At 49.8% G+C, this 25,505-nt stretch overlaps 1 protein-coding gene across 3 annotated transcripts in view; it reads left to right on the plus strand.

Annotated features, from left to right (window-relative positions):
* SEPTIN9 (septin 9) overlaps positions 1–25,505 on the plus strand; it is a 112,515-nt gene that overhangs the window by 16,989 nt on the left and 70,021 nt on the right. Inside the window, exon 1 of one of the 3 annotated variants that reach the window (XM_058038964.1) lies at positions 17,602–17,663. The exons of the other annotated variants lie outside the window; for them this stretch is intronic. Coding sequence (XP_057894947.1) covers positions 17,609–17,663 — 55 coding nt within the window. The 5' untranslated portion in view covers positions 17,602–17,608. Of the gene's footprint in view, positions 1–17,601; positions 17,664–25,505 lie in introns of those variants that run through there. 3 annotated transcript variants of the gene reach the window in all.

Here is a 25,505-nt window from a genome sequence, read left to right on the forward strand (position 1 = left end):
TGGGGGCAGGAATGTTTCTGTGAGCAAGAGATGACACTGAGATTTGGTGCTAGATTGTCCCCCAGTGTCAAGTCTTAACTTCTTTTTCCCAGGGTTGGGATTAAATGTGTGAGATAGTATTTCTTGTTAGGGCACAGATATTTGTTAGCTCTTATCTGTGTTACAGTCTCAAAAGCCAGGAGTTCTACTGCACTTCACTCTAACAAACTAAAAATGGAACCCCATCTCTCTCTACAAGGCCTTTGAAGGATAAACTGTCCAATTAAGAAATGACACCTCAATTATTTTTACTTTTAACCCAATAACCAGCCACCCATGGCCCGCAATGGGGACTTTTTAATCCAATTACACAAAACCACCCAAACTCATGGAGGAGAAGGTGAAGAAGAAGGAGCAGCCACTGCCCTAAAACCTCCATCTTGCTTTATATATATTACTGTTTTCTAAGCCCTTAAACTCTAAGTTTTCTACCCTGTGGTATTACACACACAACAACAACAACAACAACAACAACAACAACAACAACAACAACAACAACAACAACAACAACAATAATAATAATAATAATAATAATAATAATAATAATAATAATAATAGTAGTAGTAGTAAGGTGTTTGGTGAGGATGAGGTGGAGATTTGACTGCAGAGCGGGACAGTACAGATAATAATAATAGTACTACTACTACTAATAATAATAGTAGTAATAGTAGTAGTAAAACTGAAGGTGTTTGGTGAGAACAGTGTGGAGTTTTCACCTCAGAGCAAGACAGCACAGAAGGTGTTTGGAGAGGATGGGGTGGGTGTTCCACTGCGGAGCAGGACAGCACAGATAATGATGATGATGATGATAATAATAAATACAGAAGGGTTTTGGTGAGGATGGAGTGGAGGTTTCAGCGCAGTGCAGGACAGCACAGAGCAGAGAGGGGTTTGTGAGCGAGCCCTGCAGTTCTGCCTCGCTCACATCCCTGGATGTGCAGAAGACAGATGAGGTGAGCAGGTTTTGGTATGACTGGGGCTGGCAGCAGACACACATCATGGATTAAACATGTGCAGGGCAAGAAAGGAGCTTTCTTGAGGCACACAGAGGCCTGCTGTTGCTGTGCAGCCTCGCTGCTCCCAGCCCCATGCTAGCAGCATCATCAATGTGTTTATATGGAGCTTGGCTGCAAAATGCCTCCTTGGCCTCCAGTTTTTTCAAGCTAAATACTCCTTTTATTGTGCTGCCAGAGGCCCTCCCAGAGGCCAGCAGAGGAGGTGGCCTGTTTGGCCACAGTGATATCTGGACCGGAGATTGAATTCCCGCGTGTCTTAAATCTGTCTCCAGACTGGCAAGGGACCAAGTGGGCATCTCCTTCTCCAGCTAATTGCCTGTTTGTGTGCAAATTGGCCTCAGAGCTGCATGAGAGCATCCTTTTCCAGAGCTGTCTGAGTGCCTGGGCTGTTCAGAGGATGGTGACATTGGGGACAGACCAGCCCTGCTCCTGCCCCGGTCACCAGGCTCTGGGTGAGAGCCCAGGGCTGCTCTGGGCTGTCAGCACATCCCTGCACTGCAGGGATTGCAGGAGGGGCTGTCCCAAGCTCCAAGCAGGCCCTGTGGAGAAGTTTTGTTTGGAAAGCACCTCCTAAAGTGGAGCAGAGGAGATGGCTTTGGTTGGGATGTGTTGGAACCCTGGTTGATGCAGAGAATTTCAGACTTTCTGTGCTGACAGACTCTGGCCCCCAAGAGAACCCTGCATTTCACCTGAGGCTGTGGAGAAGGCTTCCAAAATGGAATGATAGAACTGGGATTATAATGTGTAGTTTCAATAGAAATGTGTAATATCAGCTCAGAGGTGGGGAGAAGCTCCTCCTGTGTGAGCAGCTTTGATGGGGCTCATCTCAAGCAGACTCTTAGGCAAGAAGACACATTTCTGTGCCCTGCCATGGAATCCTGGCCTGGTGGGGATGGAAGGGACCTTCGAAGGGCATCTAGTCCAACTCTCTACAACAAACAGGCTGCTCTTCAACTTGATGGTCTCCAACACTGCTCAGAGACCTGTACAGCCCATCCAGGGGTCACATCTGTGCCCTGTGGCCTCACAGGCAGAGAGGCTGGGCTGTTAGAACCCTGGTCACTGAGAATTTCAGACTTTCGGTGCTGCCAGGCACTGACCCCCAAGAGAACACTGCATTGACCTGAGGTTGTGGAGAGGCTTCCAAAATGGAATGACAGAACTGGGATTGTGGGTGTGGAGTTTGGATAGAAATGTGTGATATCACAGGGGAGAAAACTTAGAGTTTAAGGTTTTAGAATATAGTAATATATATAAAGCAAGATGGAGGTTTTAGGGTGGAGGCTGCTCCTCCTTCTCCTTCTCCTTCTCCTTCTCCTTCTCCTTCTCCTTCTCCTTCTCCTTCTCCTTCTCCTTCTCCTTCTCCTTCTCCTTCTCCTTCTCCTTCTCCTTCTCCTTCTCCTTCTCCTTCTCCTTCTCCTCCTTCTCCTTCTCCTTCTCCTCCTTCTCCTTCTCCTTCTCCTCCTTCTCTTTCTTCTCCATGGGTTTGGGTGGTTTTGCATAATTGGATTAAAAATTCCTCATTGCAGGGCATGGGTGGTTGATTATTGGGTTAAAAGTAAAAATAGTTGAGGTGTCATTTCTTAATTGGACAGTTTATCCTTCAAAGGCCTTATAAAGAGAGATGGGGCTCCATTTTTACCTTGTTAGAGTGAAGTGCTGTAGAATTCAGGATTTGTGAGACTGTGACAGAGATAAGAACTAACAAACATCTGAGTCCATCTCGTGCATTTAATCCCAACCATGGCAGAAAAAGGAGCAGAAGAACCAGCAGGGATGTGCACACCTGTGGCTGGAGCTGGTGCACACAGTGTCCCTGCTAAGGCAGGAGGGTGTTGCTGACAAGGCCAGGCACAGAGAATGCTCCCCAGGGCCCCCAGAGCTGCAGGGAGGCAGCAGGGCACTTTTATTTGTCCCTCAGGAATTTCATTTGGTTATTGAACCAACCAGCCCAGGGATTCTGTGGTGCAGGGCTTTTTTCTGGAGGTATGGGGAGGATGAAGTTATTCCAGGACAGAGCCCAGGGCTGGCAGTTTATTCCCTGGTGTCAAGGTAAACCTGGCTGTGTTGGTCTGTCTGGGATTACTTGTGTGGGAATAACAACATCCCCTGAGTTTATAGACACTGCCAGTCCCTGCTGATGTTTAATGCATCCAGCCCTTTCCTCCTGTCATTCCTTTATAAGGAAAAAACATTTCAGATTGAGTTTCTACCTTATTTTAACTTCTCGTAAAAGAGGGCAGCTTAATTCTTTTGGTGGAACATCAAGTCCAGTGCTCCCTGAGCTGGTGGGGTTATTATGGGCACTTGGGAAGATGAAGTAATTAAAAAAAGCCCAAAAATGCTGAGTTCATCAAAAGGGAAATGGCTGATGGGGTGGCAAGTGTGCCTGCAGTCTGGAGATGGCAGGAGAGATAAACACGACCTCCCTGTGGCACATGGAAATGAGAATCTGCCCTGCTCCCCTTCCCCTGCTGGGCTGGGCCACGGGGGTTTGTGGGCACAGAAAATTGGGCAGAGAGAGAGCCCAGCCCTGGCTGGACAGCTGGAACACACTGTCACACACCCTGAGCAGCACAACACCCCCAGCCTGCCCCAGTGCAGCTTCCCAAGAGCCACAGCTGGCACACACAGCTGGGCTCTGGGCATTTCAGCCTCCAGAGACAAAGGAGGATTGAAAAAAAATAGGGAAAAAAAAAAATCAACTGGGAGATGTGCTGCAAGCAGGCCAAAAGCAGGGCCAGCTCTGCTCCTTCAGCACATCTGAACTCTGCTGTGCTCATGTGCAAACACCAGAGTCAGAGCTGAGTGCCCAGGCAGGGCTGAGTGCCCAGGGAGGTGCTGAGTGCCCAAGAATGTCTGTGCTGAGTGCCCAGGGAGGGCTGAGTCCCCATGGATGTGCTGAGCACCCAGACAGTGCCCATGGAGGTGCTGAGTGCCCAGGGAGTGCCCAGGGAGAAGCTGAGTGCCCAGGGAGGAGGTGCTGAGTGCCCATGGAGGTGCTGAGTGCCCAGGGAAGAGATGCTGAGTGCCCAGGAAGTGCCCAGGGAGGGCCCAGGGAGATGCTGAGTGCCCAGGGAGGAGGTGCTGAGTGCCCAGAGGTGCTGAGTGACCAGGAAGGTGCTGAGTGACCAGAGTGGGGCTATGTGCCCAGGAAGGGCTGAGTGCCCAGGGAGGAGGTGCTGAGTGCCCAGGGATGTGCTGTGTGCCCACAGAAATGCTGAGTGCCCAGGGAGGTGCTGAGTGCCCAAGAAGGTGCTGAGTGCCCAGCAAGGTCTGAGTGCCCAGGGAAGGCTCTGTGCCCAGAAAAGGCTGTGTGCCCAGGGATGTGCTGAGTGCCCAGGGCTGTGCTGAGTGCCCAGGGAGGGCTGTGTCCCTCAGCTGCTGAGCTTTGCCCTGTTCCAGCCCCCTAAACTCAGCCCATCCTCAGGGTTTTTCTGCTGCTTGGGGGGTTGCCAGTGGGAGTTTCTCTTGCTGGAAATCTCCCCCTCTCCCTGCTGGCTTGGTGCCCTCTCTCCGTGCCTGCTGCTCTGCCCCCAGACTGCTCAAGGGCCTCTTTCCCATTTAGGGAAGCACTGGATGGCCCCTGCTTTTGGCCTGCTTGCAGCACATCTCCAAGTTGATTTTTTTTTTCCTATTTTTTTCAATCCTCCTTTGTCTCTGGAGGCTGAAATGCCCAGAGCCCAGCTGTGTGTGCCAGCTGTGGCTCTTGGGAAGCTGCACTGGGGCAGGCTGGGGGTGTTGTGCTGCTCAGGGTGTGTGACAGTGTGTTCCAGCAGGCAGGGTGAGCCTGAGGGGCTGGTGACAGCATCAATCCTCTCCTGCAGCAATGATTCAATCAGCAGGGACGAGTGCCCTGCAGCAGGGAAACCTCAGGCAGGGTCTGCAGGGCTGAGCAGGGGAAAGGGAGGGGAAACTGAAAAAACTAAAATCTTTGACTCATTACTTTTTATTTTTTACTGCAGGTTTTAAATCAGCTGTGAAAGTTCTGCATCTGTAGAAGATGCTGAGTAGGCAGTGCTGGGTGCCTGCAAGGCTGGGGAACAGAAGCTGGTGTGGAGACCTGCTTGGAGAGGGCTCTGTATTCCCCTTGCCATGCTTTTCCTGCAGGAAAGCAGCTGGATCTGAGCTCCTGGGCTGCCTCCTGTGTTGGGGTAAATCCCTTGAACCACAGTTCAGGGTGGTTCCTTTGGTGGTGCCCAGCAGAGCTTGGCTACATCCATCACTGGATCCTGCTGGGGTTATCCTGGAAATTGGTCAGTGAAATTTACCTTGGAAGTGTCTGGGATTATCCCAAGATCTGGTTAGTGGGAATTAATCTTGGATATGTCTGGAATTATCCTGGGATCTGATAATGGGAATTGCCTTGGATGTGTCTGGGGTTATCCTGGATCTGGTTAGTGGAATTTACCCTGGATGTGTCTGGGATTATCCTGGATCTGGCTAATGAGAATTAACCATGGATATGTCTGGAATTATCCTGGGATCTGGTAGTTGGAGTTGCTCTGGACGTGTCTGGGATTATCCTGGAATTTGGTCAGTGAAATTTACCCTGGATGTGTCTTGGGTTATCCTGGGATCTGGTTAGTGGGAATTAACCTTGGATATGTCTGGTATTATTGTGGGATCTGGCTAGTGGAATTTGCATTGGATGTGTCTGGGATTATCCTGGGATCTGATAGTGGGATTTACCCTGGATGTGTCTGGGGTTATCCTGGCACCAGGTTAGTGAAATTTACCTTGGATTGTACTGGGATCTGGTTAGTGGGAGTTTCTTTGGACATGTCTGGGGGTATCCTGGAATCTGGTTAGTAAAATTTACCTTTGATGTGTGTGGGATTATCCTGGGATCTGATAGTGGAAGTTACCTTGAATGTGTCTGGAATTTTCCTGGGATCTGGTAGTTGGAGTTGCTTTGGACGTGTCTGGGATTATCCTGGAATCTGGTCAGTGAAATTTACCCTGGATGTGTCTTGGGTTATCCTGGGATCTGGTTAGTGAGAATTAACCTTGCATATATCTGGTATTATCCTGAGATCTGGTTAGTAGGAGGATCTTTGGATATGTCTGGGATTATCCTGGAATTTGGTCAGTGAAATTTACTTTGGAAGTGTCTGGGGTTATTCTGGGATCTGATTAGTGGGAATTAATCTTGGATATGTCTGGTATCATCCTGGGATCTGGTTAGTGAGAGTTGCTTTGGACATGCCTGGGGTTATCCTGGGCTCTGGTTAGTGGGAGTTACCTTGGGTGTGTTTTGTGCAGGTCTGAGAGGGCTGTGACAGACTTTTAATGTTTTAATGAGCTGTAACATCCAAGGCAGAGCCTGCTCGTGCTGAGGGCAGCTGCTCCCCAGGGTGCTGCATCCCTTCCCCATCTGCACTCCTTGAGCAGTTGAACAGCACCAATCCTGCCTGACTTCTGTGTGCCCATGTCAGACTTGCCAGGCTCCCCCGGGCAGCTGAGGTGGAGCTGAGGGTGTTTCCTCCAAAACTGGCCAGACCATTGCAGGGCATCCATTTCCAGCTGCATGGGGACACCCCACGGACTGTGACAGCAATTCCTGTCCTCCTGTGCACCTTCCCCATCCCTGTGTGCTGGGGCTGGAGCAAAGAGAAGCCACCAGTGGTGCCTGGTGCTGTGTGGATGATCACACCTCAGCATGCCCTCTGGTGCTTTCACTGCTGTCTGCCAAAACCTGTAAAAGGAAAGGAAAATTGTGCTCATTCTTCCTCTCCCCCTGCCCTTGTGTCCTGCTCCTGCTGTGCAGTGAGCTCCCACACCGTGTCCATGCTGCCCAGAGGAAGAGGAGTGGGTGTGGGGCTGTGCCTCCATCTGGGAATTGTTCTTATCAAACTGCTTCATGTCAGAAAGTATTCTTATTCTTATTCTTATTCTTATTCTTATTCTTATTCTTATTCTTATTCTTATTCTTATTCTTATTCTTATTCTTATTCTTATTCTTATTCTTATTCTTATTCTTATTCTTATTGATCTTTTGATGGTAAGCAGGGAGATCAGGAGGTCCAGCTGCTCCTGAGGCCTGACTTGCAGCCTGTGAGAATTGTTCTTATCAAACTGCTTTATGTCAGAAAGGAGGAATAATAATAACAATAACAATAACAATAACAATAACAATAACAATAACAATAATAATAATAATAATAATAATAATAATAATAATAATAATAATAATAATTTGATGGTAAGCAAGGAGATCAGGATGTCCAGCTGCTCCTGAGGCCTGACCTGCAGCCTGTGAGAATTGTTCTTATCAAACTGCTTTATGTCAGAAAGGAGGAACAATAATAATAATAATAATAATAATAATAATAATAATAATAATAATAATAATAATAATAATTTGATGGTAAGCAAGGAGATCAGGAGGTCCAGCTGCTCCTGAGTTCTGACCTGCAGCCTGTGAGAATTGTTCTTATCAAACTGCTTTATGTCAGAAAGGAGGAATAATAATAATAATAATAATAATAATAATAATAATAATAATAATAATAATTTGATGGTAAGCAAGGAGATCAGGATGTCCAGCTGCTCCTGAGGCCTGACCTGCAGCCTGTGAACCTTTCCAGAGTTTTAGGGTCTTTGCGCTGCAGCAGATTTTGCTGCGTGCCTGGAATATCTCGGAGGAGTGGGGAGGAACAACCGGGGGCTGCTGGAAATGGCTCTCTGAGAAGCAGGGGAGAAGCCTAAGCAAAGCAAGTTTGCTGCCATGAGGCTGGTAAATTTATGGCTGGAAAGTTTTGGGTTGAAAAGGGTGCGAGCTGTGGCTGAGGGAGCAGCAGGGGCTGCCAGAGAAGATTCCCCAGCTCATCCCTGGTCCCACAGAGCTCAGTGCATCCTTCTGGGTGTCCAGAGTTGCTGAGGACCCTGTCAGGGTCCCCAGAGCACCTGGGGATTTGATTTTGACCCCTGGAGCAAGTTACCAGCTTTGTGTGAGCACCTGAAAGTCACACAGGTTTGAATCGTCTAATAATTAAATTATCACAGGGTGAAAATGTAGATTTTAGGATTTTTGGTATGGGGATCATGGGGACAAGATGGAGGAACTTGGGCGTGTCCAGCCTTTCTTTTTCTTCTTCTTCTTGTTCTCCATTTTCTGCAGTGATGCTGGCACTTTGGGATTGGTTTAGAGTAGAAGTGCACTGTCGAACAGAGGTGATAGGCATTGGGAATTAAGTGTAAATATGTTATATGTAGTTTGTAGTATAAAAGGACAACACAGAGTGCCTGTGGCTGCCCTGCTGAGCAGATCCCGGCTGGGCAGAAAGAAAATTTTATAGATAAGAATTAATAAACAACCTCAGGACCGAAAAGTGAAGAGTCCAGACTCGTTCTTCAGTTGTGTGGGCTGAAGCAGAGACATCCTGCACATCTTGGGGCAGAGAACATCAACAGCAACCCGAGAGTCCACAGGGGTCTGGTGGTGGGACAGGGATGGGGAGCACTGGAGGGGTGAGGGACAGTGCCCAGGGCAGCTGGGATGTGTGGGATGTGTGGAGGGGCTGGCCTGTGCCCGCCTCCTGGGATGGAGATTCCAGCCCTGCCTCGGCCACCACGTGGAAATGAGACATTCACATCTGGAGGTGGAGTGCACTGTGCTTGTAGTGCTGCCAGTTTATTTATTCCTGCAAATTCTCCCCAGTTAGGGGCTGCTGGGAAGCTGACAGTGCTGGAAACAGCCTCTTTCCCAGGGATTCAGTGTTCTGACTGACCCTCACCTTCTCCTCCCCCCTGTAACCACCCGTGAAAAGGTGTTCCCTGCCCCAAGGCCCAGGCACTGCCGTTCCTCCTGGAGCCAACCACGCAGGAAGGTTTCCCAAAGGAAACATGCTGAGCCCTGTGTGTGTTAAACTCATTAAGGATGAGCACTGAAGTTCCTGAAGCCTCTTGTTTCTATTAAAACATCTGTGCTGTCATGAGACACTGAGTTCTGTGCCTGTTTGGCTTTAATGCTAAAAAGCAGTAATTAATAATTATTTTTTAAAAAAATATAATTAAAGTAATTAAGTCAGTTTTCTGCTTGGATACTAAATTGCACCTCCCAGGCGCTTAAAAAAGCCTGACCTGAAACTGAGAAGAACGAGAGCTTGCGACTGAGTTTGTTTTCACTGCCTGGGGTTCAGGCAGATGCAGTTCCTGATCCTCTTTCCATTTCCTTCCTCTGCAAGCGTGCCCTGCTGTTTAACCAACACCAGGGAGCTGAGCGTCCCTTGCCTGGCACTGCCCTCCCAGGCACGGGGGTGCAGTGCCATGGGGACACCCAGGAGGGCTGGGATGATGTCCCTGGGGGCAGCACCGTGGCCACAATCACTGCCTTGGCATGGAACTGCTGGCACTGCAGTGACTCCAGCTGTGTGTGTGTGCACAGCTCCAGGTTGTGACCGTGTTCACAGGGGTTTTGGGAGTGGGGAGGAGATGAGGATCTGACTCCATGTTTCAGAAGGTTTGATTTATTGTTTTATGATATATATTACATTAAAACTATCCTAAAAGAATAGAAGAAAAGGTTTCATCAGAAGGTTTCTAACTAAGAATAGAATATAAAAGAATGATAACAAAGGTTTGTGGCTTGGGCTCTCTGTCTGAGCCAGCTGACTGTGATTGGCCATTAATTACAAACATCCAACATGGGCCAATCCCAGATGCACCTGTTGCATTCCACAGCAGCAGATAATCATTGTTTACACTTTGTTCCTGAGGCCTCTCAGCTTGTCAGGAGGAAAAATCCTAAGGAAAGGATTTTTCATAAAAGTTGTCTGTGACACCAGGTCAGATGTGGGAACCCAGAACATCCCTCTGGCTGTCCAGGATGGCCAGGACCCTGCCAGGAGTCTCAGAGACCCTGGCACAGAGCCCAAAACACCTGTGGGTTTGATTATGACCCATGGAGCAAATTACCAACCTTATATGAGGATCAGCAAGCTACAACAGTTTAGGTGGAATAATAGTGAATTTATCACAGGGTGGAAAAGTAGATTTTGGGGTTTTTGGTATGGGGGTTCAGGAGGCAAGATGGAGGGAACTGGGTGTGTCCAGCCTTTCTCCTTCTTCTTCTTCTTGGCCTCCATCTTCTGCTGTGATGTTGGCACTTACAAATTGGTTTAGAGTAGAAGCTCACTGTCTAACATAGGTGATAGGTATTGGGAAATTATTGTAAACATTGTATATGTAGTTTTTAGTATGAAGACATAACACTGCCCTGGGGGCAGGCAGAGTGCCTGGAACTGTCCTGCTGGATGGACCTCAGCAGGGCAGGAGAAAATTTTTTATAGATAAGATGCAATAAACAACCTTGAGACTGAGAACTGAAGAGCTCTGACTCCTTCCTCAAGCACCAGGCTGGGAAAAGAGACTTTCTAACACATCTCGGGGTCACTGTGACCAGCTAAAGATCCCAACAGTCAGGGGGCTGGGTGGCTGCTCCTTGGAGGGGATGAGGCTCAGATCCATGGGAGGGGGTTGGAGGGGCAGAGCTGTGCCCCCCAGCCCAGCCCAGAGGGTGCTGACCCACAGCATCCTTCCAGCAGGCACTCCCTGGGATCAGGTGCCTGCCTTGAATCCCACCTTGGCCCTGGGTGACCCCATGAATCCCAGGGAGGTGTTTGGGAGCATCAGGGATGAGCACAGTGGGAGCAGGACAGACCCAGCTCTGTTTCCAGGGTGTTGGTGCTGCCCCTGCCCTGCTCTGTGGAACCACACCTGGTGCATCCCTGGTTGTGAGAAGAGCAGGCTGGTTCCTCCTCTGTGTGCTGATTTAATGGGGTTAAAGCTGACAGGAAGGCAAGCCTTGATCTTCATCTTCTTGAGCATCTGCTGGTGGGGGAGAGGAGGCTGTGGTTGTCTGTGCTTGTTCCTCACCCATCCAGCTCCCATGGGGCGCCTCAGCTGCAGAACACCAAGTTTGCTGTGTGCCCTGTTTGTACACTGAATATCTGAGAAGCTTCAGGGACCTTCTCCTTCCTCGTGCCTTCTTTAATTTCCTACCAGCAGAAACCTCTTTGGCCTTTTGCTCCCTTGATTTCACATCAGTCCCTTTACACCTTATCCCTTTAAAATCTTATCAGGTCCACTCTTACTGATCCATTTATACCATAACCATATTTGGGGTTGGATTGGGGTATTTTTGTTCCCTTGGCAACAGGGATCTTTGTCCAGAGCAGCTCTTCCCTGCAGTGCATCTGTGGGTGATGTTTCTAAAGCCCCATCCCCTCTCCACCCTCTGTGGGGTGTGAGTGATGCTGGGCAGCCAGGATGGCTCATGAGGGAGCTCTAATCGTTTCTGCCTTGCTGCTAAAAGTCTCAAATGTAATACAATTTAGGAGTTACTCACTTTAGTTTTGTGACATTGGTGGCTTGTGGCCATGCTGGGACCTACAGGGGCAGTGAAGTCCTTTGTGCTGAGGCTCTTTTCACGAGCAAACTCTTTATTAAAAGCCCTTTAAGTGCTGCCCTTCTGCCATTCTTCCATATTTTGTCTTTTTCCTGTTATCCACTCTTCAAAGTTACCTGACGCGCTCTGTGGCACTAAAAGATGAGATCCAACAGCATTAAAATAAATAAATAAATAAATAAATAAATAAATAAATAAACAAACAAACAAACAAACAAATAAATAAATAAATAAATGAGTTTGTTATCCAGAAATCTCAAATTAGCCACCCTGTTTAGAATTATTTTAGCTTTTCCCATGCTCTCGGTTTCCGTGCGGAGGAAGGGAAGTGTGACCAGCGTCCGTCCTGCCCGTGTTTCCTACCCTGGGGAAGCAGGAAGATCCTCTGGAGCCTCTTTTGGTGACAATTCCTGCGTCACCAGGGCTGGGCTGTTCCCTCATCCCCACGAAACCACAGGCACAGGGGATGGGAGCCGTGGCTGATTTTCCTTCCGGAGTCCCCTTGTCCCCAGGCAGGGAAAGCAGCACTTCCCAAGGGTTAGGGGCAATTCCCAAGGTTTAGGGGCACCCAGCACTGCTCCCTGCCCTGCTGGGATGGCCTGCCAGCTCCCTGCTGCTGAGTGACATCTGTCCCGTGCCTCAGTTTCCCCAGCTGTCACGTGGAGATGGCTACAGCTCTCGCAGGTGGGTTTGGGGCAGGGGCAGGAACTCAGCACTGCAAGGAGCAGAGGGGAAGGTGATGGTAACAGCCTTTGTTTTTGGTTTGTGAGAAGAGCTCCACCATTCCTTCACCTTGGGGTGATGTAAATCTGTGTCTCCCTGTGACTCTGCCGCTCAGGATCTTCTGCTGCTCAGAGTGACCAGATGTGTTAGAAAGTTTCTTTTCTTAGCCCGGTGGTGGAAGAAGGAGTCAGAGCTTTTCATTTTTTGGGCTCAAGGTTGTTTATTGTTTCTTATCTATAAAATTCTTTCTCTTGACTTGCTGAGGTCTGCTCAGCAAGACAGAGGCACTTTGCTAGCTTCTGGGGCAATGTTATTTTTTTATACTAAAAACTGTGTGTACAATATTTGTAATTACTTTCTAATACTTATTACTTATGTTAGACAGTGAGCTTTTATTCTAAACTAATCTAAAATTGCCAGCAATCACAGCAGAAGGTGGGGGCTAAGAAGGAGAAAGGCTGGACATGCTCAGATTCTTCTATTTTGTTTCTTGAACTTTCATTCTAAAAATTTTAAAAATTTATTTTTTTATTTCGTGATAAACCCACTATTATTTTATTTAAACTTTCATGGCCTGTAATTCTTCATATAATGTTGGTAGTTGTTTTTTCTAAAGGTTAAATCAAAGGCTCTTGGGCTCTGTGCCAGGGTCTCTGAGCTCCTTGGGCAGGGGCTCGAGTTTTCTAGGGCTGCCAGAGGAATTTTTTGGGTTCTGCCACCTGCCTTGGTGCTGAGCTGGAAGTGATGCCCTGAGCACTCTGGGGTTGGTGTCTCACACTGCAGATGCCTCCACCCATCCCCTGCACCTTCCCAGAAAGGCTGGGGAGCTTTCACCTGAGATCAGCAGCAAGGAAAGGTGTTTGTGCTCTCAAAGAAACATTGAGTGGTTAATAATAATGAAATTTAGCTGCTCCTACATGGTCATTTTGGTCTGTAAGCCTCAAAGCATGGGGTGGAAGAGGCCATAATCAATAAAGAGTTTTGTTTTCTAATTAACATATGAGGAGGAAGGGGAAGATCCTGTGGGTCTTCAGAGCTGCCTTCACAATTGCTCACTTCTGTGTAGGTGATACTTTAAGGCTCAGGTAGCCACAATGAGTCACGGCCCCATCTAACCCAGCCTGATGCTCATGACTGCAGCAGATTGTGAGACTGATAAGAGCTTCAGAAAAACCTTGACTTGTGGGAGGAGGAAAATCTGCCTGAAAAACTGCATTCTTAGCAGCCTGCAAGGAAAGTGCAGAGTGCTGCTTGAAATGGCTTTGGATAGGAAAGTCCCTTTTCTGCCTTGGCCTGTTGAAGGATCTTCTGAAGCTGATACCTGCCATCTCCTTGTTTGGTTGTGGTTTTTTCTCTTATGATTTTTTTTTTTCTCTCCTATGATTTTTTTTTTTATCCTTGAAATCTCCTTTCTAAGCCTGGTTGCTTTGTGATCCCCCACACCCATGCCAGGTTAGAAGCTTTGACCAGCCCTGGCTGCTTCTGGAGGAGTTTGAGCTGAGATCTGGAGAAGCCCTTGAGGAACATCCCTGCTTTTACCCTGAGCCCAGGGGTAAAGCACCCAGAGAGAAAAGGGTTAAAGCTTCTTTTCATCCATTTTTAGCTTGGTACCTGTAACTGAGTGCTCAGCAGATTTTACAGACTGCCTTTCTGGGGGCAGGAAATCACTTCTAGGCCAATAAAACAACTTTGCAGGAAGTTTCTTGCTCATCTGAAGAGCAGGGTGATGGTGAAGGAGAAAGGGCTGGGCAGTCAGTGGTGGCCTGGTGTAATAATGAAACAAGAAATATTTCTACTGTAATGTAAGACAGCAAGGAAAATATTTACCTAAAATTCTCCAGCAGCCAGTGCTTTGGAGAGCAGGAATTTTATCTTGAGCAGCAGTTGCTGTGCAGAGGATCCCAAAGGTCTTATCAAAGCAGGAGCTTGAGGTGAGGCTCCTGGTACAGTAAAAACAGTGAGTGAGACCCTTGGTTGTGTGAGCAAGGGGAGCAGCAAGGGATAGAAGAGATGTGATCTGCTCTCTTCCTTTTGAAAAGGGAGCTCTTTCTCTTTTCAGATAAAAATTAAAATGTAATTACAAACACCTGTGATGTGTCTGGGGGAAGGAGCAGGAAGGGCGGAGAAGTGACTGAAGAAAATCCCTGCCACAAGGACAGAGGGAGCAGACCCTGATTAGTTTATCTGAGGCAGTGTAGGTGATGTGATCATTGTGGGAGATCTTTCATCAGGAGAAGTCTCAGGGTCCTCAATCTCCTCGATCTACCTGGAAAAGGCAAAGCAGGGGCTGTGTCAAACTGTGTTTGGCTGAGCAGTACAGCACACACTGGTGCTGTGCTGACCAAAACCCAGTTCCAGAGGAGGAGGCAGGTTCTCCATCCCTCTGGAGAAGGATTGCCTGCCTTTGTAGAAGCTTCCCAGGGTTGCCTGCCTTTGTAGAAGAAGGATTTGGCTAAATATGAGCTTTTGGGTTGAGGATGCAGGTAGAAAACCAGATGAAGTGGAGCTTGGTTATGTGCAGCTTGGGGATGGTTTTTCTGGGCTGATGCTCTTGTAAAGCTGTGCTTCTGATATGGCTCAATGAGATAAAAGGGTAAGAGAGTCTCCAAAAGAGAGAAGGATGGGCTTATCTCCCTGGAGGAAAGCTTGCTCCTCTTCTTCTAGCAGGAGTTTGGGGTATGTGCTATGAGGTGAGCTGTTTACATACCTTGCTGCTTTAAATATTTACTGTTAGAGCTCTGGATATTCTTGTTATTCTTCAGTTGCTGTAATTTTCCATCTTTTTCCCCCCTTCTTAGTGCCTTAGGTGCACATGGGTGCAATATGACCCAGCTGGTTTTAATGAAAAGGAACTCCTACTTCTAGCCTGGATATTTTATTTCACACTTCATGGGGCTCGCCTCTGGGCCGCTCCATTTGCTAAACTTTTATTAGATCCAGGATGATAACATAACCCAAATTGCCTTTGCTTGGGAAACACAGAGTGACCCAGGGAGCTGGGACTGACCCAAACTGCCCCAACCTCTTCTGCTGAAGTGCTTTGAGCTCCTTCACCAGCTCCACCAGACGTCATTGTGACGCTCCCACCACAGTCCATCAAGAAGGTTTTGAGGTTTTTTCTAGTGGTTTATTTCTTCTTGCCTCCCGTTGACCTCAAAAACAGAGTTCCCATCACAGCATCACCCCAATCCCTGTGTGACCACAGCTCAGAGAGTGCCACCAAACTCCAAGCAGGGGCTGTCATGTTGAATCTTATGGGATTTGCAAGGGGGTAGGTTCTGAACATCAAAAAATGCGCTTGGTTCTTCCTCAGATTGCTGGTATTGCTCTTTTAAAGCCTTGTTTACAATGAGGATTTTTAGGTTGTCTTGCTTAGTTTTTGTTTTGTTTTGTTTTGTTTTTTCCTGCTCAAACCCATTCTACAACTTTGTGATGAGGCTGCAGTCAGGATGTTTAACAGATTTTGTAAAAGGCTAATAATCCAGGTTCTGTTCTTCCAGTCAGCGAGTCATCCATGATTTTTAACAAAGGGGGACTTTTTTCTCTCTCAGTAACAAAGTTAATTATTGACAGCTACATTTTTACCTGCTGGAAATGGATTGCCGGTGTGACCCGCATAAGACTGCTTGGGAGGGGAAGAATAAAGACACTTTCTTTCCAAAATCAATGCCAGTGACACGGGCCAGCCCTCTGCGGTGGGGACAGCAGGGAGCTGGCACCCGGGTGCTGAGCTCAGTGCCACAGGAGCCACAGGTCCATGGCCATTCCTGTTCTCCTCCAAGCCATGGAGAACAGCAGGTGGTGCTCAGCCAGGATGGCACCAAGGAGTTTTACAGGCACTGTATTGCATGGGCTGGACTTGATGATCTTACAGGTCTCTTCCAGCCTTGAAATTCTGTGATTCTGTGATTCTGTGAAAGGCATTTTTGTTTGCATTTGTGATGCAGAGAGATGCAGAGCTGTCCCTCCCCACGCTGCTCTGGTGGTTTGTGACACCACAAGGAGAGCAAAAAATGAAAGAGCTGAGCACTGCTGCCTGCCAGAGGAGAGGAAACCCACTGTACCTGCCCTAAAATATCATACCTCTGCTGTAAAGGTGCTCTCAAGATTATTTAAACAGTTCTCATGGTTTCAAGTAATGCCTTTCCTTGGACAGTGTGGAGAACCTGGAGCTGGTTGAGTCTGGGAAACTGGTACTGTTGGTTTCATTTTCTGGTTCATTTACACTCTGGGGGAGTCTGTGGTGTTTGCAGACTTTAAATGTGTGAAAATAAAAGGGTGACATCTGTGGTGAAGCTCATACTTTCTGCAGTAACTGTCCTAATGTTTTACATCATTTTCCTTTATGGCTCACCCCAAGTGGACTGAAAGCCCAACCCATTCATTTTTCCTTTCCTGTTGATGTGCCTGGACACATTTCAGGGGGTATCATCACTTTAAAATGATGCTATTAAAACACAGGGCGGGGAGGATAAAAAAGAGGGTCAAGAGGGCAGGATTTGAATCAACACCGGAAAGGGAGAAGCATCAGATAGCGAGATGCTCAACCTGGGAGGGTGTGAGAGGTGGGGAAGGGGCAGCAGTGTCACGGACGGGGCTGGTGTCGGTGCCAGAGCGTTTTCCTCGCTGGCTGGGGCTGGAGCGGAGGGAGCCGTGGCAGCACCGAGCGCTGGGCTCAGCATCGGGGCAAGTTTTGCCTCCCCTCCGCTCCTTCCTGCAGCGCTGATTTTCCAGAGCGGGGCTGCTTGGATTCGGCAGCGGTTTGTTAACGCAGCGCCGGTTTGATTTTGAGCAACCACAAAACGGAGCGTGGCCGACTTGTCCCTTTCCAAACAAGGCTAAACCGAGAAGCGAAAAGGCTCCATCAGCGCCGGAGAACATCGGGGCAGCGACCCACCCGTGTGGGGCCGCTTCCAGCCTCCCTCCGTGGGGCAGCGCTGCTTGGTTCCCCAGCCTGTTCCCCGTCACTGGGGCTCCGAGCCGAGGGGCGCAGCGGGCCCGGGGGATGGGGCACAGCCCGGGGGTGCCCAGAACATCGGGGCAGCGACCCACCCGTGTGGGGCCGCCTCAACCCTCCGTGGGGCAGCTCTGCTTGGTTGCCCAGCGTGTTCCCCGAGCGGAGGGCACAGCGGTATAACCCGGGGGACGCGGTATAACCCGGGGCGCACACCAGGGCGGGGCGGGGGTCGCGGCCGCCGCCCCGCGGAGGGGCCGGCGCGGCGGAGGGGGCGGCGTGACGGGCGTGGGGAGCAGCCAGTGCGCGGCGAGGGGCCGTGCCGGGCCGGGCCGGGCTGGGCCGGGCCGGGGGCATGGCTGGCTGCCCGGCGGGGCGGGGGGCGGCCGCAGCCGCTCGCCCTCCGCCATTCGCGCGGCCGCAGCGCGCACCGCGGAGCCGGGGGGCAGCGCCCCGCGCCCCGCCATGGCCGACCCGGCCGTCAGCGCCCACCTGGAGGGCATCATCTCCGACTTCGAAGGTGGGTGGGGCGCGGGGGTTGCAAATGGGGACCCACGGAGGGAGCAGCCGCTTTTTGGGGTTCAGCCGGGAGGAGACGCCGTCCTGCTTTTATTTTCAGTCTGTGGAGCACTTAAGAGTTGCTGCGTTTGCAGAGGGAGAGGCTGGGGAAAGCTCCGTGTGTCTGGAGCCAAAAGCGGAGAGGGCTGAGCTGGGCTCCGCGTCCCCAGGCTCGGCTGCCGCAGCCTCCCCGCCCCGCTGGAGCCCCGGTGGGGTCCTGGGCCAGGCTGGGGTGGCGCCCCGCGGGTAGGGAGGGCTGGAAGGAGCGGGATGCCCCACGGAGGCATCCCCAGGGCTGTCGGTGCCTTTTGTCCGGAGCGGCTGCGGCCGCTGGTGTATCTGCCAAGGCAGGGTCTTACGGGATGTTTCTCCTTTCCTGCCCTTCCCGTGTTCATTTATGTAGTTTTTTCAGCTGGAAACACCAGACCAGACTGGAAGTCTGAAAAGAAAGCCCTTTCTGTTGATTCCCACTTTTGGGGTGCAAACCCAGCCCTGGGATGTGGATAACGATCCCACTTTCCCGAATCCCCGCAGCGGCAGCTCTGCAGTTGTTGTCCCGTGGCAGAGCTCCAGCGCCCTTGGAGGATCTGCCCGTGCGGACCGGGACGGCTTCTCCCCCGCTCCTCTCGCCTGGTATTCTGCTTTTTCCAAGCGAGATAAGCCAGCGGGGAGCGTGCTGCTGCCAGATGGGTCTGGGAGTGAGAGACAGGCAGAGGAGGGCTGGGGGGCCGTGCCTGGAGCAGGCGTTGAGAGATCGGCTCGAAGGGAGCTCATCTTCCTCCCGAGCAGAGTTTTGGAAGAGCGGCTCCATCCATCCCTGCGCGTCCTGGCAGCGACCCAAGCGGAGCTTTGTGCAGCGGTTTCTGGAAAAAAAAAAAAAAAAAGAAAAAGGAAAAAAAAAAAAAATAATCCGAAATAGCGGAGATGTTGGGGCCGCGCGGTGAAAGCTTATCCAGGGGCTGCGTGTGCAGCGCTATAGGCTGAGGCTCCTCCGCCTCCTGGAGAAGCCGGGCTGACCTTGGGCAAGCAGAGCTCTGCTGGTTTTCCTGCTGGGGAGCCGAGGGGGCTCCGAGAGCCGGGGTTCCTCTTCCCGGTCAGGCAGGAAACCGGTGGCAAAGCTGGGGTCCCTGCGGTCCCTGCTGTAGGGTTTAGCCACGGTCACCTCCCCGTTTCCATGCCCTGGGCTCTCCCCAGCGCAGGAGGCTGAGGGAAGTCACGTTCCTCGGGCAGATTGGGGCTAACAAGTGTTGGGACACAGAGTGACCCGAATCCGCCGCCCCTTTGGGTTCAAGGGCGCCTTTGTGACTGTGCTTGAGCTTCCCCACGCAGGGCTGCGAGCTGATGTAATTACCGCTTCCCTCTGCTGCCCCAATTGCATTTAAATCTCCGAAGAATGAGTAATTCGCCACTCGGATACGGTAAAGGCTCTGCTGTGGGCCCTGTTTGGGCTGTGTGTGTTCCTCCGTGGCACCCAGCAGCTCCGTCCTGCCTTTATTTTCAGTCTGTGGAGCACTTAACAGTTCCTGCCAGTGCAGAGGGAGAGGCTGGGGAAAGCTCCGTGTGTCTGAAGCCAAAAGGTCTGGCCTTGCCCTTGAGCAGGGATCCGGGCTACTGTTTCACAATTTAATTAGCTCTCAGCCTGGCGCAGCAGCTTCCCAAAAGGCAGCAATTAATCTGCAGCCCGGAGGGCAGGAGATGCAGTGTTCCCGACTGCTGGGTGGGTACCTCAGCCTCACGCAGCCCCTGGCCAAGCAGGAGAGATCTGCCAAGAAAACACCACGGAGCAGCAAGAGCAGAGCATCCCCAGCTCTCTTTGTTCCCTGCAGTCACACTCTGCCTGCCCTCCCCAGCCACCCTGGCTGTTCCTGCCTGTTTTCCTCCCAGATCCCTGCCTGGCTCCTTGTCCCTGCTGTGTTGCAGCAGGCAGGGAGCTGCAGCCTTGGCTGGGGAGCTGCCAGCCTGGGGAGGCTGCAGGGGCCCCTGGGGAGGGGGAAGCAGCGCCAGGTACTTGATTCCAGTTCAATTTCCAGATTAAAGAAGCGTTTGAGAAGAAAACAGAGCGCAGCAGGGTGTGTTTTCCTCATGCCCAGGGCTGAGATGGGGATGCTCACAGTGCCCATCTTGCACTTGTTCTGTGATGGGGATGCTCACAGTGCCCATCTTGCACTGACCAGCAGGTCCTGCAGGAGGAGGGCTCTAGAAAAGTCCAGGAACTGTTCCCAGAGGAGCTGTGGCTGTCCCATCCCTGGAAGTGTTCAAGGCCAGGCTGGATGGGACCATGAGCAGCTTTGTTTAGTGGAAGGTGTTCTCTGCCCATTGCAGAGGGGTTGGGAATAGATGATTTGTGAGGTCCCTCCCAACCAAAGCCATTCTGTGATTCCAATCCCCCTTGTCTGACTGACAGAAGCTTCCCTGTCTCTAATGGGACACAGACCACTCGGTCTGTGGTTTGCCAACATTTACAGACAATAACATCTCTGCCCCTGGGTTTATAGATCCTGGCAGGTTTTCAGGAGCATGGCTGGTTCAGCTGTGGTTCCAGCAGTGCTTCCCAGGCTCACCTGTGCTCTGAGGGGGCTCTGGGTCCCTCAGCTCCCCGGGGTCTCAGCACAGACCCTGAGCTGCAGGAAGGGGAGGCTGCAGTGCTGAACCCACCTGGTGAGGTGCCAGTCCCTGCAGCCCAGAGCTCCCTGACCCAGCCAGGCTGGCTGATGTGGGAGTGCTGGTGTCCATAAATGGTGCCCCACTGTGCAGGGGTGATGCTCCTGCTCACAGCTTTGGTTGGTTGTGATGCTGCACAAAGATAACCCCACAGTGTGGAACTCCTCATCCTGCCAGAGCTTTGTGCACTCAGTTTCTGCTGCCTGGTAGTGAGACAGGGGAGATCTGCTCCAGTCCCTCATGCCAGGGTGACTGGGGTGTGTTTTTGCTGGCAGTTTCTGGTGCAGAGCACCAATGCCAAGCACTCCTTGCCTTTGCCAGTGCTGTCAGTCAGCACCAGATTAGTTTCCCTGTAATGTTGAAACACAAATTGTCACAGTGGGTGTAAACTGTGCCTGCTGGAAGTGCTGAGTGGGGCTGTGAGTGTGTGGAGAGGCAGGAGGGTTCCCAGGGGTTCTGTGTGGGGGCAGCTTTGCTCTGGCAGAAACCATGAGACAGCATTTGTGGATGGCTCCTAATCCCTGATTTTCCCATTGCTCAGAGCCCAGCTCCCTTGGGAATGTGTGCTGGCTGTGGGTGAGCCTTGGCAGTGCTGTGGAGCTGGGTGGGGATTTTCCAGCCCTGCCAGGACATGACACTGCTGATCACAGGGTTTCTCTGGCCATTTTATTTATTTACTCTTCCTTATTATTACACACTTTTCAGACACTTCTCTCACCACCCAGTGCAGGGTATTTTTAGCATCTCACCAGCGGACTTTGTCCCAATGAGATACAAACTCATGCTAAGTTATGTCCCGGTGCCACCAAAAAATCATCACCCCGCTCATTTTCAGGAGGGCTCTGCATTATAAATAGACTTTTCTACGTGCACAAAACTCACAGACTCATCCTTAAAACCTCCTTGAGCAGATGCCTGGGATGTCTGTGGGACACGTGGCCGTGCTGCACCCCTGGGCTGTGCAGGGCCCCGTTCCTGCTGCCCCTGGAGCAGCTGCAGCTGCATGCTGCACATGCTGGGACTCACCCCGGGCTAATATTAGCAGGAACGTGCCAGTGTGGGTGATGTGCCTTGAATCCAGCAGGCTGGAAAGGCCTGGAGATGGGATGTGCTTTGTTTTTGTGTGTCTCTCTCAGGTCCAAGGTGTGTCCCCCAAGCCCAGCCCAAGGGTTTGCAGGATGAGCTGCAGGCAGGGAGCTGAGTGTGTGACTAACAGTCCCTGGTGTGCCAGGGCTCAATGCCTGGAAAAGGAAACGCAAAAAGATCTTTCCTATTTCCATCTTGGATCATCCCAGCCCTGGGAGTGAAGCAAAGCTCCTCAATTGTTGGATTTCCTGGGCTGTCCACAAAAAGTCAAACAGTGACTGCATTCTCGTGGAGCTCTTTGTGGCCAGCTCGGTGTGGGCACAGCCAGAGCTGCTCCTGCAAGACAGCAAATCACCTCTGATACCCTCAAAGCTGGGCTTTACAGCCACTTCAGAGTGTTCTCTCTCTCATTCCACATCTGTGTTTCTCTACCTGAGACAAAAGGGTGGGCTGGATGGGAGTTTTCTGCCAAATCCTCCTGTGGTGGGAGAGGAAGGAGCCAGAGGAAGGTGCCTGTGGGAAGGGAAGTTTTGTGTCTTCCCCAGCAGAAGTTGTGTCTTCCCCTGCAGAACTGCTCTTCGAGCCACAGAGTCAAAAATCTGCATCTGCCTGGTCACAGCCCTGGGTACCTGCTGCTGTGGGCTGGGTTTTTCCCTGTGTAAATCTAATTCTTTGGGAATAAAAAGATTGTGAGGGAGTGCAAAGGGAAGAATTGATGATCTCTCTGTCCGTGTGAAGTGGGCTCTGGGATGGCCTCTGGCCCTGGTTTGGCTGTAGGATCATCCAGAGGTTGTTGTTTACAGTCCTGTTGTGCAGGGTGGGCTGGGCTGTGTGTCCCAGTGTGGCACTGGGCAGTGTCACAGCAGGGCTGTGTGTCCCACCGTGGCACTGGGCAGTGTCACAGCAGGGCTGTGTGTCCCACCCTGGCACTGAGCAGTGTCCCTGGGGTGTCACAGCAGGGCTGTGTGTCCCACCGTGGCACTGGGCAGTGTCACAGCAGGGCTGTGTGTCCCACCATGGCACTGAGCAGTGTCACAGCAGGGCTGTGTGTCCCACCCTGGCACTGGGCAGTGTCCCTGGGGTGTCACAGCAGGGCAGGCTCCAGGGCTGGCTCAGGTGAGCTCCAGCCCTGGGCAGAGTGAGCACAGACTGTGCTGACCATACACAGACCCTGCAGAGGAGCCTGGCTTGGGAGGGACAGGGAGGGGATGGCTCTCTGCACCAGCCAGGGCAGCTGCTTTGGTTTTGGAAGCACAGTGCTGGTTCCTGGAGGAACTGAATCGGGGGCTGGAGCTCTGTGCTGGCTCTCCCCAGTGCCCGAGGTCCTGGCAGCACCTTTCCCTCAGTAAGGGATTCCCCTAAAGTGCTGTGCTCTTTGCTCATTGCCCCTTGGTGGGCTGGGGCAGGGCAGTGAGTGGGGAGCACCTCTGGGACGTGTTGGGTCAGCTCTGAGAGCTCTGAGTGACCATGGCCAATACAAGCCAGCAAACCTGGGGCTAAATTACTGCCAGGCATGAACCTGGCACCTCCGGGTGCCCCATGGCCTCACTGGGTGCTGGTTTAATTTCTGCTTTGCTGCCCTTCCTTGCAGGGAACTGCTCAGCCCTTTTTCCAGGAGCCAGGACTGAGACAACAGCCACAAAAACCTGTATGGGGACGTGTCATAAATCCAAAAATAATAATGGAGACTTCAGAGTCCATAACCACTCCAGATATTCACATTTCTGACTTTGATATTTAAGGCAGCATCTTTCTGCAAGAATATCATGTGGGCTCTTTCCCTCTCCAACCTCCCTGTGATCTCCTGCTGCAGTGGACTTTGGCACCCCTTTGGTCTTCAGCAACAAGCCAAGTGACCCTAAATCCAGGCTAAGCCTGTTTGGAGCCTGTAAAATGAGTCAGTGGGGCTGAGTTCAGTTCCTGGGGGGCTGTGCCTGGTTGGTGGGGGTCAGGCTCCATCAGGGGAGCTCTCTGTGGGCTGTCATGCCCTTCCCAGGGATGGGGAGGTGTCCTGGCCACCTCTCATTTCACACCTGCAGGGTTTGGTCCTGGCACCCCTCTGGTGGCACCAGCAGTCTGCACCCAGCTGCTGTGCTGGTGCCAGGTGGGCAGAGCCCTCCTGGGTGCAGGAGCCCCCTCCTCACTTCCCTCCCTGCCACACACAGCAAGAACGGGTTTGTTGCTGGTGACAAACAAAAGAGTGGCACGGAGGGTTTTTCTTCTTGGGCAGGAAGGGGTTTGTTGCTGTTCCAGCTCCTTCTGAGCAGCTCTCATCTCATCTGATGGCTGTGACTCAGGCTTTTATCCTGATTGTTTTGGGAGGCTGCTGGGTGCAGCTCAGCCCTTGGCTCTCCTGGGGACACACAGGGACAGTGCCCACCCAAGCTGGCCCTTGGCTGGTTCGTGTGCCCAGAGGGGACATGCCAAGGGTGCTGTGTGACCCTGCAGCCTCCCAGGGCTGCTGGCACCAGGCCAGGGCACTTTGGGGTGGGTGGGCGCAGTCAGTGCCAGCCAGCTGTGCTGTTGTGAGGCCTTCAGGATGGGGGAAGAGATGAGAATTTGACTTCATGTTTTCAGAAGGCGGACTTATTATTTTATGATATGATATGATATTATGGTCACGGACATACTTTATGAAAAATTCTTTTGCTAAGATCTTTTCTCCTGAGAAGCTGAAAAGCCTCAGAAATGAAATGTAAACAATGATTATCTGCTACTGTGGAATGCAACAGGTGCATCTGTGATTGGTCTTATGTGGTTGTTCTTAATTAATGGCCAATCACAGTCCAGCTATCTCAGACTCTGGTCAGTCACAAGATTTTATTATCATTCCATTCCTTTCTATTCCTAGCTAACCTTCTGATAAAATCCGTTCTCTATTCTTTAGTGTAGTTTTAATATATAATTTTCTTTTAATATGATATATATCATAAAATAATAAATCAACCTTCTGAAACATAAAGTCAAAATTCTCATCTCTTCCCTTGTCCTGAAACCCCTGCGAACACCACCACAATATTATTATATTATAATATAATATAATATAATATAATATAATATAATATAATATAATATAATATAATATAATATAATATAATATTATATTATATAATATTATATTATATTATATTATATTATATTATATTATATTATATTATATTATATTATATTATATTATATTATATTATATTATATCAATCATATCATATCATATTACATTACGTTATATCATATCATATCATATTATATTACATTATATTATATTACATTACATTACATTACATTATATTACATTACATTACATCACATTAAATTATATTATATGATTCATAGCAATATTACTTATATTCTTTTAGATATATTATTTATATTATATATTATTTATATTATATATTATATATTATATATTATATATTATATATTATATATTATATATTATGTATTATGTATTATATATTATATATTATGTATTATATATTATATATTATATATTATATATTATATATTATATATTATATATTATATATTATATATTATATATTATATATTTATTATGTGTTATAAGAAATTATGTACTAAAACTATACTAAACTATAGAGAAAGGATACAGACAGAAGGCTAGAAAAGAATGATAATAAAAACCTGTGACTGACCAGAGTCTCAGCACAACTAAACTAAAATTGGTCATTAAGTCAACACAATTCACATAAAACCAATCAAAGATACACCAGTTAGTAAATTATCTCCAAGCTACATTCCAAAACAATCAGATAATTATTCTTTACCTTTCTTTTCTGAGACTTCTCGGCTTCTCAAGAGAAAAAATCCTGGCAGAGGGATTTTTCAGAAAATATCATAGTGACAGCCATCCTCCTGTGGATTGCAGGGCAGGGGACATTGTGACATCAGTCTGTGCCTGGCAGGAGAGGTGGCGTTTTGGGACAGAAGCAGCACAAAAACCCTTGCTAGGGTGAGGTGGGTGCTCTGCCAGCCCTGGGGTGGTGGTGAGGGCATGGCACTGGTCACTGCACTGGTTTGGGGCACAAGGAGTGTGGTG

Source organism: Melospiza georgiana, chromosome 21, assembly GCF_028018845.1.
Source record: "Melospiza georgiana isolate bMelGeo1 chromosome 21, bMelGeo1.pri, whole genome shotgun sequence".
Classification (NCBI taxonomy): Eukaryota; Metazoa; Chordata; class Aves; order Passeriformes; family Passerellidae; genus Melospiza; species Melospiza georgiana.